Source organism: Notechis scutatus, chromosome 2 (assembly GCF_049901735.1).
Source record: "Notechis scutatus isolate UNSWTSFEM ecotype Mainland chromosome 2, rNotScu1.2, whole genome shotgun sequence".
NCBI lineage: Eukaryota > Metazoa > Chordata > Lepidosauria > Squamata > Elapidae > Notechis > Notechis scutatus.
Window position 1 is genome coordinate 128,217,043 of NC_142010.1, and position 21,103 is coordinate 128,238,145.

The window sequence follows — 21,103 nt, forward strand, 5'->3', positions numbered from 1 at the left end:
GTGTTTGGTACCGCTGTCGTGGTCTGACACCTGTGTACTCAAACCCAGGACCGGGTCAACAGACAGACCAAGGGCCAGGCTTTCGGCTTTTGGTATTTAATGCCAGGTCAATTAATAACAAAGCTCCTCTAATTTGTGATCTCATCAGTGAGGAGCAGCTCCACCTGGCATGTATTACTGAGACCTGGCTAGGCCCAGAGGGATGGGTGGGTGGCGGTATCCTTCTCTGAAATGTGCCTGGCCAGGTTTAGGTTATGGCACCAGCCAAGACCCCAGGGCTGGAGGGGGGGCAATAATGGTTGTCTTCCGGAAATCCTGTTGGTCTTCAGGAGCGCTGCTTCACAAGTTGCTGGTTATAAGGCCCTGTTTCTGAAGATAGTCTGGCAGGATCAGGTGGTACAGACTGTGGTGGCACAAGCATACTTGGGTATCTGCGGAGGGGGTATATGTAGCACCTCTGCTATATAAACTGCTTTGGGTATTGGTCTGCCTCCAGGTCCATTCTGAGTGTTGGTTATCACCTTTAAAGCCTGCCATAGCATGGGACCAAGCCACCTGAGAAACATCCTATCCCTATTTCACCAATCTGTCCTACTCAATCCATCAGGGAGGGGTTGTTGTAGACCTCATCAACTAAAGAATTTTGGGATCTAGGAAAAGCGCCTTTTCTGCTGTTGCCCCAGCCCCATGAAACATCTTTCCCCCAGAGATGAGGCAGGCTCTCATTATCCCAGCCTTCTGGAAAACCATCAATACCTGGTTTTGCCAACTGGTATGGGAACCTAAGAGTAGCATACAACCTTGAGTGTGGTTGGTGGCTTGAGGGCACTCCCTCTACTTAAAAAAAAATTTTTTTTGACCTCTGTTAACTCTTAACTTTTAAACTTGTTTTTACCAGTGTTTTTAACTATGTCACTTTTCACGGTTTTCATTTGTAAGCTGCCCAGAGTCACTTAGGTGAGATGAGCAATGTAGAAATGTGATAAGTAAATACTGCACTCTGGATCTGTACAGCAAAGCAGTATTGCCAGAACATTAAATGCTGGTATGTGTCTAACTTAGCAGTACATTTCCTTTGGGCCCCAAAGGACCATAGCTAATTGGTTGTGCAGCTGTCCTGCCTCAAAGTTGTTGGATCACAAATAAAAATAAAAATAAACGGAGTATGAAAAGAACCATTTAAAAATACATTGTAAAAGCAGTGACCAAGCGGTATCAACAGGCATTTCCATCCCAACTCTAACACATTGTTTTAGCGAAAAACAGAAGAGTCTTCTTACCAGGAGATTTCTTCCAAGCAGTGCATGAAGAACTCCACTTTTCCCACAACCTTTTAACCCAATTAGATTACATCTGAACACATTCCTCTGAGTCTGTCTTTTTTGAAGGTCAATCTTTTTGTCTCTGGTTACTTTAAAACAAAAATGGGTCACAGAGTGAGACATGTTCCCTAAAATCCCAATGGTTTACTTTAAGAAAAGTATTCTTCAATTACTTTACCCTGCAACCATCCAAATTCTTCCCATAAGAAGTTGGGCAAAGTGAAAGCCAATACCTGTGATTGCTGATGCCTGGGATTCCTGTTCAGTCAATATTGAATATCCTAAATAGCCCAGATACTCGAGGCAGCGCTGTACATCCAAGTATGTAGTTAGTCTATAAGAGAAAACAACTATATTTCCCAAGTTCTCGGCATTTGTTGTAGTCTTAAGGCAGCGGTCCCCAACCTTTCCAACTTGGCAGACCGGGGGCAGGGTGGTTGGGTGTGTGGTAAGAGAGGGGATGGTTCTGGGCAAGCGGCAGGCATGTATGTAAATGTTCACAACACTTGCACAAATGGAGCTTCATGCTGAGTGTGCGCGCCCACACAAAGGAAGCTTCGTGCACGAGCACCTCCCGCTTGTGCAAGTGGAGCTGTGAGCGCACACACACTTGCCCTCTGCTTGTATGGCCCAGTTCTGCACAGGCCACAACCCGATTGTGGGCTACAGCCTGGGGGTTGGGGATTCTTGCCTTAAGGACACTTTGCAATACAAATCTATCGGTAAAATCCAGGAATATTTTATATATAAATATTTTATATATACTCGTGCATTGGAATTCGCACCTTCTCTATTTGGGGACCCCTGGAAACAGATTTTTAAGCTATTGAAGGCAGCAGGAAGCAAAGTTAGTAATTTTGTATCAGTGCTTATATACCACTTCTTACATACCACATAAATATGTAGTGTGTAGTTAAACTATATTGGATTACAGCTCAAGATTTTATAATGTTAAGGTATGTTATACATTTTTATCAGTTTGCATGCCATGTCTCGAAAAGGCAAGATAGCAGAATGGATAGTAGAAAGAAAGGCCACTGTAGTCCATTTCTTGTCATAGTAGTAGTTTTCTTGGGCAACCTGCTTGTTGTATGAATCAAGCATGGCAATCTTTATCAAGCAGGTCTTGAGGAAGCTCCAGAGAGAATAATTGGCTTTTAATTCAATGCAGAATTAACTTGTGAAACACACCTGGTTTATTGCTTCCTGATTAAATCATAGTATATAAGAAAGAGCATTTTGGCTTCATTTCTTCAAATGTGCTTGTTCTTAGAGGGCTGGGAGTTTTCAATACAATAATGTATTTGCAACTAGAAATAGCCATATCCAAAGAAAAAACTACATAGTAGCAATCACATAAACTACAGGTGTCAAACTCAAGGCCCGCGGTGCCTCTGTCAGTGAAAATGGAACTCAGGAGAGCTGCATGCAGCACTCCCGAGCTCCATTTTCACTGGCATAGGGTTGCAGGAAGCTGTTGCAGCCGAAAATGGAGCTTGCGAGGGCTGCATGTGGCCCTCCCAAGCTCGTTTTCACTGGCAGAGGGTTGTAGGAGGCCGTTGCAGACAAAAACAGAGATCAGGAGTCCATTTTTGCTGGCAGAGCGCTCGGGCCACCACAGGTGCTCCCGACATGAATGACATCAAGCTGGCCACGCCCACCTCCTCCCCCTCCCCCTGAGGTCAAACACAACTGATGCAGCCCTCAATGAAATTGAGTTTGATACCCCTGACATAAACTGTCTTTGAAAACAGTTCATTTTTCACTTTCTACCATTAAAAGAATAACTGTTTCTAAACAAGTTGTAGGCAATCTCTTATTTATATGCTACACTTACGTCCACTGAGAAAGAAATCCCTGATATGTTATCCAACCCCTTTCATTTGTACAAACAGTGCTGTTGACATCTGGTCCCCATGGCATGTAAGGGAAGATTTTGAACAAATCTTTGAGTTCTTCAGGAGACAAAGCACAGTCCCGGTCCTGAAAACAGATTTATATTTATTTATAGCCAGTTTGCTTTGTTTAGTAAATCAACTGACATAGTTTGTTTTTCTATGCTTCATTTAGTTGTGCCTTAGATGGCTTTGATTAAGAACTTCTGGGAAAGAGAACGATAAACAGTGAGCAAATCCCACTCCCTTCTAGCACTGATGATGTTATCTAGCTAGGTAATGAAATGTAATGAAAGAAAATAACCAGGCTCAAAGAGAACCAAGGACCCCACAAAACCTGTAATTTTTATGTAACAGTATCACTTGATCGGCAAATCCTAAAATATACCACATAGCAAATCAAGTTAAATATTTAATATATTTTAATCATTTCAAGTGCCTTTAATAGCAAAGATAATGTTTGAAAAATGTATTCAGAAAGTAACTGGGGTGGAGGCTAGATGGCAAGCCTCTCCTAGTATGGCCCCCCGTGTTTTGGAATTCACTATTCTCAGACACTGATGAAGTACTGTTTCTCCAGGTGTTTCATAAAGCAGTTAAAACAACTATATTCCACCAATGCTTTCAACTCTATTTAATTGTTTATGGGCATTCATTTTGAGGGTGTGTTGAATAGTTGTAATATTTTATTTTTTTAGTGCTTACTTTGTGGTATATCTCCAGGAATGTTCAGTCTGAGGCTGGTTACGAAAAAACTATCCAATCATTCAATCAATCATGTGTTCATCTTAAAACAATCCCAAAATCAGATAAAAAAAACTTACCAAATCATGCTTATCAAACATGCGTTGAAGAAACAAGTATGCATGATGGTTTAACTCTGTCGTGCAGTCAGAAGGTATTTTTAACCTGATTGGAGAGAAAGTAGTATCTTTGCAAAAGAAGTATGCTTACCGAACATAAAAAAGAATAGAGCGAGTCTTGCAATTGGGGGCGCGTCATTCTAGAAGTGGTAAACAGACTAAGATAAAAACCCTACCTCCCATCGTGCATCTTGCTTTCTTTCTCCCCATCTTTGTTAATTTTAAACTAATTTAATGTTATTATTTATTGTATTAATGTTTTAACGTTTTGGTTTTTTTTTTAATGATTGTAGGCCACCTGGAGTCACCTCCAGGTAAGATGGGTAGCATATGTTGAATAAATACATATATACAGACAGACACAGACAGACAAGCAGACAGACAGACAGACAAACATACAGAGACAGACAGACCCTATGAAGCCCGTAAGCAAGAGATGAGCACAGCTACTCTTTCTGCAGCTGTTCTCTAAGAATTAATATTGAGAAGTGCAATATTCAAATTCTGAATATAGTATAGATAGTCCTGAACTTGTGACAATTGGGATAAAAATTTCTGCTGTTAAATAAGGCAATGGTTAACAGAACTGCACCCAATTTTACAATCTTTTTTGCCAAGGTTGTTAAGTGAATCACACAGTCATTCAGTAAATCATAGTTGTTATGTGAATCCAGCTTCCCCCACTGACATTACTTGTTGAAAGCCAGCTGGGAAGGCCTTAATTGGCAGCCACATGAGCCCAGGACATTGCAACTGTTGCAAATGTATGCTCTTTGTCAACACCCAAATTTTGATCACATGGCTGCAGGAATGTTATGATAGTTGTAAGTGTGAGAATCTGTTGTATGTAACTTTTTTCAGTGCCATTGTAATCTTGAACAGTCACTAAACAAATGGTGATAAATTGTCCCACATATGGAGGCTTATTCTATAATGCTGGATGCTGAGTGCATACACGGAATGTAGCTAGAAAAATCCAAACATTTTGAAATCCAGTTTGCTTCAATGAGAAAAATTAAGCATGCTCAAGGAGACTATGACTGAAAAGGCATCTAATGATCATGTTACAAGAATTTTACTATCATAGTTTCTTCAAAATCCAGTGCTATATAGGTGTTCAAATTTATTTCCAATTCTCCAGAACTACCATAATTGCTCCATTACCTTCTAATCATCACACTGGTTTCAAAATGTTAGACGCCGACTAACTAAAGGTTTCCTCTTGATGAGCTAGATTAGAATAATTTTGTGCTGTGAGCAATATTCTTTAAAAAAGATCCAATTCGGCATTATGAATTTTGGTTGGCCACAATGGAAAGCAACACTGAATTATATTACTTGGTCAAGTCAATAGACCTTCATGTATCTAGAAAGTACTTGATTTTCTGCAGTGAAACACAGATTTTACATTTTATAGGTCAATAATACCAACTCAATTTAAACTACATTTTAAAAACCGATCTATACATACAGGGGAAATAAATACTCTGGTGTGAGCTCTAGGTCATCATCATATCCAAAGCGCCGCAATACTGTCCAAGTTGTTTCGTGTCTCCCTCGCTGGATGAATAGTGTGTGGAGAAAAAGAAAGCCTGAAAAGACAGTTGTTTAATTGGCAATCTAGAACACAGGCCAGGGAGAGAGGTTAGGAATGAAAACACAACAAAGATGCTCCATGATGCTCTGGAAGTCTATCTTTTAAATAAGATCCTACCAAATGCCATGAAAGCATCGTGCTTCTGTAAAACGGGCTGACCACGGGTCAGAAAGGCTGAGCAGCCCCTCTAGGGAAAAGGTGATTCAAAGCATGTGGACCCAGCTATCATTTCTCCATAGGAATCTGCATGTGAACCCCAAAAAATACATTTTTAACAGATAACCAACAAGTATTACTGGCAGATGTAAGCACACTCCACATCATCTTTTCCCTTGTGAATTTCCCTTGTGGAAAACTGCACATTCCAGTTTATATTTCAATGCAAATATACTAGCAGCCCTCTCTCTCATAGAAAAAGAATAAGCACTACCTACCTCTCCAGTCCACTTCCAGATGCAGGCAAATCAACAGACCCAATTGTTTCAAGCTTAACAAATCTAAAACTCACAGACTCTGATTTACACATAAAATGAGTTAATAAGCTGCCTAATAGTGGCACAGTGGTTAGAGTGCAGTGCTGCAGGCTACTTCTGCTGACTGCCAGCTGCCTGTAATTTGGTGGTTCAAATCTCACCAGGCTCAAGGTTGACTCAGCCTTCCATCCTCCCAAGATGGGTAAAATGAGGATGTTGGGGCAATATGCTGACTCTGTAAACCCTTAGAGAGGGCTGTAAAGCACTGTGAAGTGGTCTATAAGTCTAAATGCTATTGCTATTGCTAACCAATTCCATATCCAAACTACTGGTCTACAGAGAAAGGCCAAAGTACAAGCATAGCACATTTAAACCCATGGAGTTCTGTCAGCTTCCAAATTCATAAATACAGATCAAGTCATGGCTTTTGCTATTAGTTTCCAGATTTATCAGCAAAACCCCTTCCCATATTTCATATAATAATGAAAAAGAATGTAGTCCTCACCCTTCAATGTTAATCCATTGTCAACAACTCCATCACTTAGATTTTTCCTTACTACATTCTTTACATCTTCCAATGCTTGAGATGCCAGTGGTGTGTTAAAGCAAATTCTCTAAAGAGAGTAGAAATATTTGAAATCAATGTTCACTGATAAAGTTCAGTGCACTGTAAATAGCTTCCAAGGTCTCATGTTAGACTCCCAGTTTCATACAAGTAGCAGAATAAGCTACTAGCCCTGTGGTTAAATGTGCAGAAGCAGCATGTTGCAGCTTCTTAGCTGGCTATGTGGTCAAGCAGAAGCCAGTTGCATCTATCCAATTCAGGAGAAACATCACCACTTTTTTTTGCAAGAGTTCTGAATACAGAATCCACAACACTGTTGGTAATATAGAGTGGCTATATTCTGCCATCTTATTCTTCTATCTCTCTGTGCAAAAAATGGAGATGGTGGAGTGAATCTTTAGAGCAGTGCTATTTTCCCCTGCTTTTGTTTAGGAAAAACCAAAAAAAAAAAGAAGTCCACCCATAAATGTCCCTGCCCTTTGGAATATTCTCCCACTGGAGGTGAGGTCAGCCCTCACTTTCCTGGCTTTCTGGAAGAGCCTTAAAAATTTGTTCTGCTGGTTAGCCAGGGCCCTGGTAGGTGCACTCAATGCTAGGGTGGCTGATGGGGTAGAGAGAAGTTCCCTACCCTCATGTCGCCTGCCCTCGTGCTTTTTAGTTCTTATTTAACCTTCTTAATTTTAATCCTACTTTTAAAAAAAACTTTTGATCATTCTGTATGCTGTCTCACTGCAACAGTGAGACGAGTGGCATATACATGTAATAAAGAACAAATAAAGAATTGCTGTATCTTTGCAGACACAGAAACTCACTGCTCCCATCTCTCTGAAAGGACAGGATTAAAAGCAGAAGTCTTGCAACGTTTTCATCCTTTGTTTCTGCAGCAGCTTCCCACCCCCCCACCTCCACCCTTACTACCACCACAAAAATCCTCTCTCTTCAAGTGAGCACAGTAACCTGGCCCTGAATGGCCAAAACTTTAAAGTATCAGCATTGATTTCAACTGAAGTATTTGTCGTGAGATTTAATGAACAGATCAAGATGAAACACAACAGAAAATGGAGGAATACCTGAAAGAAGTTGAGTTCTGCATCATTCAAGGTGCCATCATTATCTTGATCAGAAATTCGGAAGATCCGAGTTAAGGCTTTTATACAGGCAGGTTTCATCTACGGATTTAAGTGAACCAAGGAATGGGGATTACCGCATTTTATTTCCCTGCCATATTTTGTTTCAATCTAAAAACTTTAGTTTTCACAAGATACAATCAACCAAAAACAACAACATCTGAATCAATATTCTCACACATGCTACCTTCCTATCTCTTCCAAAACACCCATAGACATTTTTGTTTACATGTTGTAGATCAGTCCTCCTAAATCTGATTATTTTTTCGAAGTGTTGACAAATGATTCCCACAATTGCAGACAGATCTGTGAGTGTCATGTGGTAGAAACAATATTATGTAATCTACCAACAAGTTTTAAGGGAAAAATAGTAAAAAGCAAACCTGATCTGATTCTTAATCTTTGCTCCTATAAGTTTGTATACTGGTCATGGCTGGGACAATGAAACCTATGATTGAATTAAATAGTTAGGATATCTTAGGGGCCAATCTGGCATTAGATTTGATAGAGATGTCCAAGCAAATACAGAGGATTTTATAATCCAGTCTGGAGTCAAACATGTAATTTTCCTGTGTGGATCACGTATGAGTTCAAAGTGATAATGTTCTGGATTGACTAACAAGGTCACAATACAGACCAACACAGAAAAGGACAGGTTAACGGTGTTCCAAAGTATTGGGTGGCTGACAAAGTCCCAATCCCGATTCGCAAAAAATTGTGTGAGTGGAAAGAAAGGGAAGTATGCAAGTACAATAAAAATAAGTTTCAACAAGAATAACGGTAAACTCCACTTTCACAACCCAAAATCCCATGCTTGTAATATTTAAAACTGTACAAGGTTTTGGATTTCATTTCTGAAATGGGTGCTTCCCTCCCCATTGTCCCTGTAATATTTTACCTATCCTAAAAATAAAATTCAAAAGTAACATTTTCTAGGTTATATTTGGTTTAAGGTGGTTTTGATTGTTTTTTGTTTGGAGATTTTTCCAAACTTGGCCTCATAATGTCACTCATAATTTAGCATGCAGGAATAAGATACATGAATTCAGCCTCTTTTGCAAGTCACATTTCTTAGCTAATTATGAGAGCTACATTTCATCCACCGAGTCTTTAAAGCATAAGAATCAATATTAATTCATCCCTCAGTCTGCAAATTCAAAGTATCATAACACAAGAGGTAACTATTATATGAGAGATCTATTAAGCATTAAGTTCCAAATTAGTCCATTGATTTCATTTAAGATTATTCTTAATTCATAGTCGACATAAACACAAAAGAATTCATTAAGCTGTCAAATTATACAGGAACACTCTGTGGCCCAGTGTCAGATTAATAAATATTGACATATGTTTGACAGACGTACATTTTGTTTTGACGTTTGTATAACTTTTATTTATTCAAAATGATTTAAAATGGTTTGTCCTAAAATACAAAAAAATGGAAAGAAAAAGAAAAAAACATGAGTTTAAAAAAAAACCTGACCAAAGAAAATAACATAGGGAGAAAATAAAAGCACAATGGATTGAAAAAATGCCTGAGCCCTAAATGTTTGTTAAATCAGATAATTCTTCCTCCTTAAATGGGAAGTGGACTTTTAGAGCCTAGATGCAATTGTCAGAATGCCCCACACTTTTTATTTTAGGGGGACACAGTGCAAATTCTCTGCACCTGAGCAAATGACTGACTTGTGAGGGAAGGAAACTCACTCAGAAAACCAGTGAAGGTTTAAAAAATATTCTGAAATGGACCAAGAAGCAAATGTGGAGGTAATTCAATTAATACAATATTGATGTTACAAATTCCAACGGTAGGTTTTAGTTAGATTCCTCACTTCCATAGATTGCAAAAAAAATGAAGTTTCCAAACAGTCTTTATAAAACAGTCACACCTACAGTGTGTCATAATAGCCAACTTGAATTCTAGTAAACTATGCTGACATATATCCTAATGACATTTTATTAATTGTTTTATCAACATTGGCAGCATGGTGGCTCAGTGGTTAAAACGTTGGGCTTATTGGCTGGAAAGCTGGTAGCCAAGGTTCGAGTCCTTAGTACCATGTGATGGGAGTGAACTCTTAGCTATCTTTGTTACAGCAGACTTGGATCCTAGAGCATTCTCAAATCACAATATGATTTCTTCTACATGCCTTTTGAAGTCAAACATTTAAATCCAAATGAAGCTCAGACATAAACAAACTGAACCCTCCCAAATTAAACTTGTATGTTAGCCAACGTTTAGTTATTAATTGTTCCCAAGTACTAATTTCTGAACAAAACTAGGTGTTAGCCTCCAAAATACAAAGCCAATATAAAAAGGCATGTACAGGTAGCATCTGAGCAGAACACTGAGAGCACTAAAGCTGCACTAAGAGGCATATGATCCTGATAAACTGCTATACATCAAACACTGCAGCAACAATTTCAGTCAAAAACAAGACAAAAAATCTGGAACAATGGAATCTGCATCAATTAGATCCAGAGACACCTGGAATTGATCACACAGAAATTATGATCTAAGACTGAGAATAACTGAAATGATTGTTATATTGAAAGGTGCAAGCATCATCAACTCTCAGGGCAGGATCCTACCCACTACTTCTGACTACAGGCATCCTATCCTCCTGAAGATGGTTTCAGAACAGGCAAATGTCCTGTCTACAGGCAGTAAGCCTCACTCTTCCTAAACAGTCTGCCAATGTACTTAGGCTGCACGAAGCATCTACACTGTGCAGTATCTACATTGACAGGAAAATATCTACATTGACAGGAAAAAAGTGGAGTTTTAGGAACGTTCATTATGATACTGTATCTGTAATCAATGTGGAATCCAGGTCACAATAGATTCTTCAAGTTTTTATCCACAATTATTTGTAAAGTGATCTTGTTGGAATATTGGATGTTTTCCACTTACCCCTTCACAAGGAGCCTGTATGTCTTTGCCACTCAGAAAGGCAACACATATTGTTACTGTGTGGTCACAATGCTAGCAAATCTCTTTGTTAAGTAGACCCTAAAATAGCTTCTAACTCATGCTCAAGGTTGTCATAATTTTTTCTCTATTACAGTAAAAGCTATCAATCCTGTCACTTCATTATTCCCATTTTGTAGAAAATCAGGAAGCTTTTACAAGTAGGAGAGACATAAATATTTCTCAATATGCTAAATTATGGTTCAATAAACCACAATTAGCTAAGTATGTACATTGTGCAAAACCAGAACCAAATGAATAATGGTTCGGTATGATGCACCAACTCAGCTACTGTGTTAATCTTTTGGATCTTTTCCTTATTTTAGGGAACAATCAGTATTTTGACAGTACTGCTAGATAAGACCAAAGAGAACTAACTAGTCAAGAGCTATCAGGAAATCATCTATTTTATGTAATCTTTCATTTGTGAAGTAACAGGGGTGCCCGCTTAACATATAAAGTGAATAGATTCTTGTGCTTTTGCTTGATTTTCAGAACAAATATAACTGATCAAGAGAATGACCTATTATGCAACGTTTAGGAACGGTAAAGAAGAGAGGCTTAACGTCATAATGAGGGCTTGTAGAATATCAGTTTGTAATTTTCAATAACATTTTGGTTTGCTTGGGAAAGGAGACTACCAAAGAGTAGAAGAAATTATTAAAAATAGGAAGATAGGACACATCAATTCAGAACGTTCTGACTTGGAGAAGGATGGAAGGGTGAAGATATTTCTACCTTCTTAAAATGGTATATCTGATTCCAATCACTATACCTCTCTACCTTAAACAGCATTCATGTTTTCACCTTGGATTTTTTTCTTCAAAAAAATCTGCAGATAATGAAGCAAAGAATGACAAAACATTGAGAACTAGATGCTGAAAAATCCCTTCAAAATATACTGAGTGTCTCTTTTAGCTTTTTAAGAGTTAGTGACAGAGATGGATTTTATAGCAAAAAAGTATCAAAATACCTCTTTTTCTTCTGGACAATAGAGGGGCCCTGTAGGGTGTAAAACTGCTTTCTGTGCATAATAAAACAATTCAGATATGTTCTTCAAATTCTTTGCTGAGCACTAGAAAAAAAAATTGAGAACAGTTTTGAAATCTTTACCACAATATGGAAGACAAAGGCTTAATTTATACCTATTGGATTTGAAAGTCTATTCATCCAAGCATTTGCATAGTCTGCTTAAGGAATAGTGTCATGATGGAAGAGATATCAATGTACAATATCAAATTGCAATTTGTTTATCTCATTTAGTGTTTAAAGTTTTAGTTATGCAGACTACTGTTATCTTGACATCATTTTACCATACGCAGCAGTTTCATTTTTATTTTTAGATGCTTCAATTTTATTTTTAGATGCTTCAATTTTATTTTTAGATGCAAATCCTTGAAATTAATTAAAATGGAAAATGATTTCAGAATACTGGGCAGTAAAAACAGTTACACTACTACTTCCTTTAATTATATTTTAATCTAATTTCCAAATAAATAGTCTTCCCCAAAGCAGCTTACATTTTTAAAAACCTGCTGATTTATAATCTAGAAAGACATTTTTTAAAAAAAGAATGGTCAGTAAAAATGGCATTTGTATTCAGTCGTGAACAGATTTCTTTTCTTGTTGTTAAAAGTGATAAAAAGCTAAAACTCCTCATTTGTACAGAAAACAGAATGTCCTTCTCCACAATTCAATAGTTCATTAAAAAAACTACCAGCCAAAGCATTACTCATTCTGGGAAAAAGGAGCTATCTGTATCTGCCCCTTTTTCTGATCAATACAGGTAGTCCTCAACTTACAACCACAATTGAGCCCAAAATTTCTGTTGTTAAGTAAGATGTTTGTTAAGTAAGTGTTGCTCCATTTTATGACCTTTCTCACCATGCTTGTAAAGTGAATCATTGCAGTTGATTAGTTAGTAACCCAGTTGTGAAGTGAATCTGGCTTCCCCATTGACTTTGTTTGTCAGAAGGTTGCAAAAGGGAATCCCATGACCTTGGGACCCAGCAGTGGTCATAAGTATGAACCAGTTGCCAAGCATCTGAATTTTGATCATATGATCATCAGGATCCTGCAAAGGTCATAACTGTGAAAAATGGTCATGTCACTTTTTTCAGTGCCATTGTAAATTTGCACGGTCACTAAATGAACTGTTGTAAGTTGAGGACCACCTGTTGCTGAAGCCAAGCAGTTCTCTTAGTATTTTCTAGGACAGAAGAATCCTAAGAATCCCTTATTCCCCCAGCTGGTACAGTAGGTGCTTCCCTCTACTACTGCAATCCCAGATTTATTTAAAACTAGAATTTTGATTTCCATGAAATAACTATGAATACCCACAAACATGTTTTCTCAATACCTCTACACAAGTTTCAATCTCTGTGTACTGGTTCATGATGGGAAGGATGGTTTCCATGCTACTGTACTCAACCAGGTCTGACTTGTTTCCAACCAATATAAGCGGAAGCCTGGGGAAAAAAAGTTCTCACACTGAAAAATTAAAACAATATTAGACAGCTCATAAACATACAGCAAGAAAAACTATTATTTGCTGTTCAAATTGGTATTCAAATTCTAGCCCCAATATTATAGTAAGGGAAGATAATTTCTGAAGCGATAGGAACATCTGTCAAATCAACCATGTGTAGTTTTATCCTTTTAATATTGTAAGCTCCTCAGTTTCCCTATGATAAGATGGACAGCCAATAAATAAATATGTGAAATTGAAAAATCTGGTTTTCTTTTACCATAAAACACAATAGTTTTAACTAACAAATCGGTTATATGGCTGATTTGAAGGTTATGTATAATCTTTCACTATCACAGCACGGGATACATTCTGATAAACATGGCTAGTATAAAGATTACGTTAATTTAAGTTAACTATGCACAATAAATCTGTTCATTAAAATATGAAGACTGATTTTCCCTTACATGAAAATCACAGTTCAATACAGTAACGAATTCTGGCTTCCCTGGAGGACTAGGGAATGTCCATAAATGTAAATACCTTATATAAAATAATGCCACACAGCATTTCAGTCATGTTTCAAATGTAATTAAGGCATCTAATAGTTTAAGATTATTACCTGGATTAGACTAGATATATATATTCATTGAATTACCCAAATTCCCTTACTGTTTTCAAACCATATGCAAACCATCACAGCCAGTGGAACATAATGTTTATTAGTGGTGTTGGACTGGAGAGCTAAATTAAAGTCTTCCAACAACCATGAAAGCACTCTGGATAACTCTGGGTCTTTCTTTCTCAGCCGAATCAGCTTCACAGTCTTGTGGTCATGAGGAAAATTACAGGAGAATGCTAGGTACACCACTTTAAACTCCTGGATGAAAAGCTAGATATAAATCTAACTTAAAACAAACACAATTATTTTTTAAGCTTCAATTCCAGAAATCTAAGCATTCCCAACAGTGCAGTAACAATCAAGCTAATGAAAAGCTCAGAAAATATTGAGCTTATCAATAATTTTCCTGTAAAATGTAATTATAATTGGAGTTATCAATATTCCTTAATTTTTACTATTTAAACTTAAAAAGATGTTAATGTGCACCTGCTATCTTTGTCTGTTCTTTCATTGATGAGAGGGATCCATCGGCTTGTTACCTAAAGCAATAAATCAATATTCATTTTTAAAAGTTCGGTTACATTATTCATTTCACTATATATTTCTATTTTGCTATTAGTTTTCTGAATGTTTAAAATACATTTGAAGAAGAGTGAGAGTGCAAAGGATATGAACAAATAGGCAATACAAGGTAATCCTTATGGCAGATATACAAAAATTAAGTTTGCTTTCCTTCACTGATAACTATGAAATGATCTATGGCAGTGTCAAATGTAGGGGGTAAAAATAAAACAAGAACTCCACTCAGCATAACTGTATGCAAAAATACATAATCTGCTATGTAGGAACTGCACATTTTCTTCAAAGATATCCACCAATGCCACAAACAATTTTCCTACCCCATACCTCAAAATGAGTGCAACTTTCTAAACAGTTGCATCTTTTTCAAATTCTAATATAATTACCTAATGCAATATCCACTGAATTCAAATTACTTTTACATTCCATGCCTAAATATTAATGTATCAACACTAGTAACACTGATAAGTTAGTCTAAAAGAAATATCACAAGATTACATCAGAAAAAACTAAAATTACTGTGGAGCTCTTGGTGCCCTCTAAACTTGGTTGTTTGCTGCAGATGTTTTATTACCCAACTAACATCATCAGTACCAGTGAGCGTGGGATTTGCTCCCTGCTTATATACACTAGCTTGCTCTCCCAGTGCTGGTGGGAATGTGGTTTTCTCCTTGGTAGTTCCTAGATTGTTTTCTGCTTGTTTCTCTGGTTTGCTTGGTTGTTATGCCAAATTCAAAAATGCTAGGGAATTCAAACAATCGGCCATTAATTGACACATAGAAAGAAAACATATTTACACACCATTTAAAAGAGACAACATAAAACTAAGGAGATAAAAAAAACAGGAGTTGTTATTCTCCAACAGCCAATATCCAGATAAGCGGGATTAATCTAGAAACTCAGACAATCAAGCAGAAAACAATGCATAATCAAGGAACTATGTCACTATCAACACTGGCAGGGCAAGTTACTGTGTGTAAACAGAGAGCAAACCTCACACTGGCCTTGATGTTAGCATTGATGATGTTACTTAATAGGGTAATGAAACATCTAGGAACAAATAACTAAATTCAGAGAGCATGAAGGACTCCACAATTTAATCATAAGCTGCTTTAAAAGAATTCTTTTAAAGATGAGATCCCTAGTTTTGTCATCTGAATCATTCAATATGTTAAATTTAAAAAACAGCAAAATATGCCCTTTTATTAGATGATTACAAGTGAAAGGGCCACATTTTGTCTATCAAGAAAACAAAGCAATTCTGCCACACCTTTTAGGACTAAATAAGAAAAGATCCACTTGGATTGCTAGAAAATTAAGAAAAGACAAATTCATCACATCTTTCAAAAAGGCAATCTTAACACCTGAAACATATTCAAGGTAAAAAAAAAATATTATATTAATATCTGGACAAAATTAAAAGTGCTTTCCTCATACCTTATCAATTGAATTCTTGTTGTTAACTGCATATACTATGCAAATTACATTTGCCTGGGACAAAGAAGAAGCAAATGGTTTATAACTGTAAGGTTTTCCTAGCAAATATCTTAAAAGACATTATGAAAGGCCACTTGATAGTTTCTTCTGATATTCAATAAATATGAGATATTAAAATTGCGAACCAACAATTTGCTTGTAGATTTTGTACTGGTGGCATAAAGAATAAAAATACACATACGGTACATATATCTCTTTTTAAAAATTGAAACTTGAATGTAATTTGATGAATCTAGTTTGGTGTTTATTTGGTGAAGATTAGAAAAATCATAAATGGATTTGCGAGGATATGGAATCACATGCTTCAAAGGGAACTATACTCACAAACAAATTCACTGAATTTCCCACCAAAATTTATCAGTAAAAATTCCAGCATCTGAAAAAAGCAGCCTATTATTTCAACAGAAACTCTTTTGATTGTGCAAAGGTAATTTCTTCTCCATCTTTTCCCTATCATATTATTTCATTGTTCCATGGGATGAGTTTTCAGAGGTTAGATTGGAAAATTTCAATCCATAACAGGAAGTCTGCTCATTATTCATCAAATCAAGACAAAGACCCATTAGTTTATTTTTAAACCATCTTGTATGCCCATTCTAGTCCAGGAAAGGCTGCCTGTGATCACTCATGCCTTAATCACTTCTCAATTGGATTACTGCAATATATTCTACAGTGATAACCTTGAAAAATGGCCAGAAGCTTCAACTGATCCATATGCAGCAGCATATCCAATTCTGAGTGCATTGGATGCAGTTTGTATTATTCCTATGCTAATCTGCTATTGTGGGTGCTACACCGGGCTCAGTACAATTCTGGATATAGTTAAATGTGGTTACTGCCTTCAAAGCTTTGCATGGCACAGGATTAAATAACTTATGGAACTGCACTTCCCCAAAGGTTTCAGTTTTCCCAGCGGATCTGATAAAGTGGGCATGCTCCAGGTCCCACCTATTAAACATTATCTGATGGGACCTAGGAGACATGCCCATTCTGTTTCCTCAAGATCAGAAATATCCCAGCATTCCAGGTGTTCTGGAAGGACATGAAGACTTGGGTGTTCCCTCAGTGGCTGGGTTGTTAATTGCGCCCATTGTAGATATATTGCTGCACTCTGAGTTTGTTCAGGTGCTTGCCTATGGTATTATGGTTATTTTTAAACTTAGTTTGTATTTGTGTTTGAGGTCCTGTTGTATATTTTTGGTGAATTGTTGTTTAGAAACCCAGGGTTAGGTATTTAAAATCGATGGCCCTGTAAAAATTTCTCAATAAATTTATAAATGTTTTTGCTTAAGTTTCCTCTGCACCCCCCCTCCCCATTCTGGCATGCAGGACTTTGAAAACCAGGGCCTGTTCTTGACAACCACACAGCTGCAAGGGTGTATTTTACTAAACATCCACTCCAGTTAAGACATTTCAACTGACAGTCTAATGGGAAGAACTGAGAGTGATGATGTTTTATAGCCTGAGGATAAATTCATCATGGTACAAACTTTCCTCATTCCTACATCAGTACTCAGATAAATCATGTCTTTTAAATGATGATTCGCCAGGTGTCTAAAACCTGGCTCATTTAAAGCAACCAAATCACTTTGAAGATACAGCATAAATATATTAAGCCTACAAGAAAAACAAAAAGCCTGTGTACACACTGGGCTCTCAGCAAATCACTTGCAGCTTGCGGAGTTGCCTTGGGCAAAAACAGAATCAGAGCTTATATATATTTGACCTATTATATTTCAAAGACAAGACAAAGAAAAAGACAGACCCAGTGTAAATTACAGCATGATACTGGAATGCTTTTGAAAATCCCATCTGGAAGGCCTTCTCCTTATTTATCCCGTCTTACTAGGTAGTATGTCAGCTATACTAAAGTTGAGATAAAGTCTGTTTTTTCTGTCTGCTTTTTCCCTTTCAGCACTCAGGATCAATCCAGCTTGTTCTGAATATTTCACTATAAGGGTAACTTAAGTAGTTCACATATAAGGATGGGTGAGGTGGGTATTGGGTAGGTTTGGTAATGAACCCAGCTCACATGTGTAAGGAGAGGGGGTACTTTTTATTACACAATAATTTCATAATAATTGGAATGATTCTGGCTTTTCTTGTGGAGAGAAATTCACCTGGGAACCAAATTACACAGAACAGGTAAATCACAACTATTTCAGAACAGAAGACACTCACCTGAGATATTTCATGATGGAGTTGTTCATCGCTTTGCTCATATTCTGCATGGAACAGAATGTCACAATTATTATTGATCTAAATACTAAATGATCAAAGAAAGGCCAATAAGTACGCTTAAACAGTAAGAGAAAAAACTTTTGCCAGTCTTAATCAGACTTTTGGTTGAAAAGGCATTACCTCAAGTGCAAAGTCATTTTTATTTTGCACTTTGTAATATTCGCAAAGACGTAAAACAAGAATACAACAGAACATATTTAGGCAGTATTAAAATGTGCTTTTTCTTTCTTCAAACACGTATTTTAATGTTTTTAGCAATTTCTGCACCCCCATTAGCTAAAAAACCTAATTCTACAGGTTACAGTGTACTTTATCAACTGTAGATAGATGCTCCCCAGAACTGCAAAGCAATTTGCAACACTGTTTGGTCACTCACTTGGCAATTGCTTTTGAAAATAGCTCTGAATACATATAAACCATAGACATGTTGCCATAGATTAAAATCACATGAAATCTGCAATAAAACATTGCAGTTTGGAATTCTATTCATAGTTAATAAATTGATTTTCAAGATGCTCCATTACACATTGCTCTAGGCACATGCACACAAGTTGGGATATAAAATAAATAAATTTCCACATATTATTCTAATTTTCTGTCACCAAACACATTCCCAAGCCAAGCGATCTGTTATTCCACTTGTACTTTCTACTTTCTATCAACCTATTAAAAGCCACCTAGGAAGTCCTTATCTTTGGCTGATCTCATTTTGACTACACAAACACTAGCATTCTAGAGCCAGAGAAGACAAAGATCACTTAAACATGCAGGTTCAATGTATTGGAAAAATAAAGTCATACATTATTCTTTCGATTGTGCAACATAAGACATCCTTGATCAATTATTTATTTTCCAGTCTCCCAAATAAAGTTAGATAAAATGGAAAATAAAAAAAGGACGGGGTATACATTAAAATCTTGAGGAGGTAGTATTTGTTAAATGTGAATGTCCATTATATTTCAATATGTATCACTTGCATAACATAACATGCTAAATTATGTAATAAGGTAAGTTATGTCTGCCCTGAATTTAGATCTAGGGGATTTGTCCACTAAATAAGGTTAGACTGTCTCCTAAATTGGGGTGAAGTCTGGATTAAAATGTTGCATGCTAAATGAAAAATCAGTTAAATCAAGCTCCATAAAACCAAGGTTTTATAACAAAGTGTCGCAAATAATGATCCGAGTAAGGATAACAAATGAACTTCCACCAAGTTATTTTCTTGCCTCTCATCTTAAAAATAATTTGACAAATGGGAACTTTCTACGTTTACTACATCTTATAAATGAATTTAATAATAGGGAAAAAAAATACAACATCACTTCTAAGAAAATGATGTTTGGTAAAGTAGTGCTTTTCCCATTGATGTTTCCAGCTTCTCCCATTGACTTTTTTGTCAGAAGCTGGCTGGGATGGTTACAAATGGTGATCACATGACCCCAGGGCAGTTCAACTGTCATAAATACATGCTAGTTGCCAAGTGCCTGAATTTTGATCACTTGATGATGGGGATGCTGCAACAGCCATAAGTATGAAAACCAGTCATAAATCACTTTTTTCAGTGGCATGTAACTTCAAATGGCCACTAAATGAATGGTTGCTAAGTCAAGGACAACCTGCATACTTTCCAATTTTCAATTCAATATCCCAGTTTTCAAGAAAAATCCTGAAGTGTGCTGGTATGTTGTACGGCAATGCACATATGTAAGATTAAAGAAACAGGCTAGGATTTGTCTTCATGCCAAGTAATATCCTAAATGGATGTATTGATATTAATTTGGATGTTTCTCCAGACTAAAAAGCAGATAATATTTATCAATATTCAACAAAATGTATGAAACTCCACTTTCAATCATATGGATGCAGATTATTATAATAGATTATTATAATAGGCAATTCTAGGTTTGCTTTACATTGGGTGGAACCTAAATTACCTACACTACAACTCTAAATTCCTAGTGCTTTATAGTTACAAACAGATGATAGACTGGCACCTGGCCACTTTATACTTATTTCATAATTCAGCTGCCATGCATCTTCTCCATTATCTTCCTATCTAAAAAAAATATCCCCATTTCATCGGCTTCATGACAAGCTGCCAGAAAACACTGGCTCTGTTGGGAAAATGTCAGAAGAAATGGTTCCATTTAATAGAAGTAGACCTTATAACCCAATTCATTATTTTATAAAGAACTAAAGTTTTATTGATGCATTTGTGAGACTAAGAAAGGAGCAAAGAGACTGATATTTTAAAAAAAAATCTTGTTTATTAGATGCATAAGCTGTAAAGACAGAGAAGCACTATTAGTCGAAGAGAGGATTTTCGATACATTAACCTTGGAGCTCTATATGCTACTGCCCATATTCTTCCTTTCTACAGCTGATGAATTGTTCTTTGATACCTCCATTCCCAGAGCACCCAAACCTGAATGTATGTCTCTTTTTTAATTTATAAAAACAGAGGCATTACCTGAATAATCCACTATATGGGTTGGCACTCTTTCTGGGGTAACATCAGCCGGGATAGTGATTTCTTCAGCTCGTGGAGGAACCTTGGTGTAAGAAAAGCAGAAATCCTAGTTAAAATGCTCAATTATTACATAAATTGCAAACTTTGTAACCTGTAATAGGAGAAACTGAGCAATTATCTATGATACCCCTCCCTTAAGCAGGAAACTACAAACCAAGTTAAGTAAAACAAACTTTTACCATTTGCCACTTTATTTGATTTCGCCAGTCTCCATTAAGGACATTCAACATTGCGCATTTCTTACCATAAAAAATTCAATTTGTTCCAAAGTCATTTCATGAGTGCTACATAAATAGCTATTTCTAACAATTCCAAGTTAGAACCGCACAACTTTCTAATCAATGAATCCCATGA

The 21,103-nt window shown here is 36.8% G+C and overlaps 1 protein-coding gene across 6 annotated transcripts in view; it reads right to left on the minus strand.

Moving 5' to 3' along the window:
* The window catches only part of RHOT1 (ras homolog family member T1), a 47,927-nt gene that overhangs the window by 18,162 nt on the left and 8,662 nt on the right, over nt 1–21,103 (minus strand). For all 6 annotated transcript variants that reach the window (XM_026680820.2, XM_026680823.2, XM_026680821.2 and 3 more), the window contains 13 exons: nt 20,690–20,771; nt 18,160–18,203; nt 15,919–15,972; nt 14,389–14,441; nt 13,173–13,281; nt 11,787–11,888; nt 7,786–7,884; nt 6,656–6,764; nt 5,552–5,672; nt 4,042–4,126; nt 3,160–3,305; nt 1,556–1,656; nt 1,281–1,411 (listed from right to left, as the gene is read on the minus strand). In XM_026680820.2, coding sequence (XP_026536605.1) covers nt 1,281–1,411; nt 1,556–1,656; nt 3,160–3,305; nt 4,042–4,126; nt 5,552–5,672; nt 6,656–6,764; nt 7,786–7,884; nt 11,787–11,888; nt 13,173–13,281; nt 14,389–14,441; nt 15,919–15,972; nt 18,160–18,203; nt 20,690–20,771 — 1,236 coding nt within the window. The remainder of the gene's footprint in view (nt 1–1,280; nt 1,412–1,555; nt 1,657–3,159; nt 3,306–4,041; nt 4,127–5,551; nt 5,673–6,655; nt 6,765–7,785; nt 7,885–11,786; nt 11,889–13,172; nt 13,282–14,388; nt 14,442–15,918; nt 15,973–18,159; nt 18,204–20,689; nt 20,772–21,103) is intronic.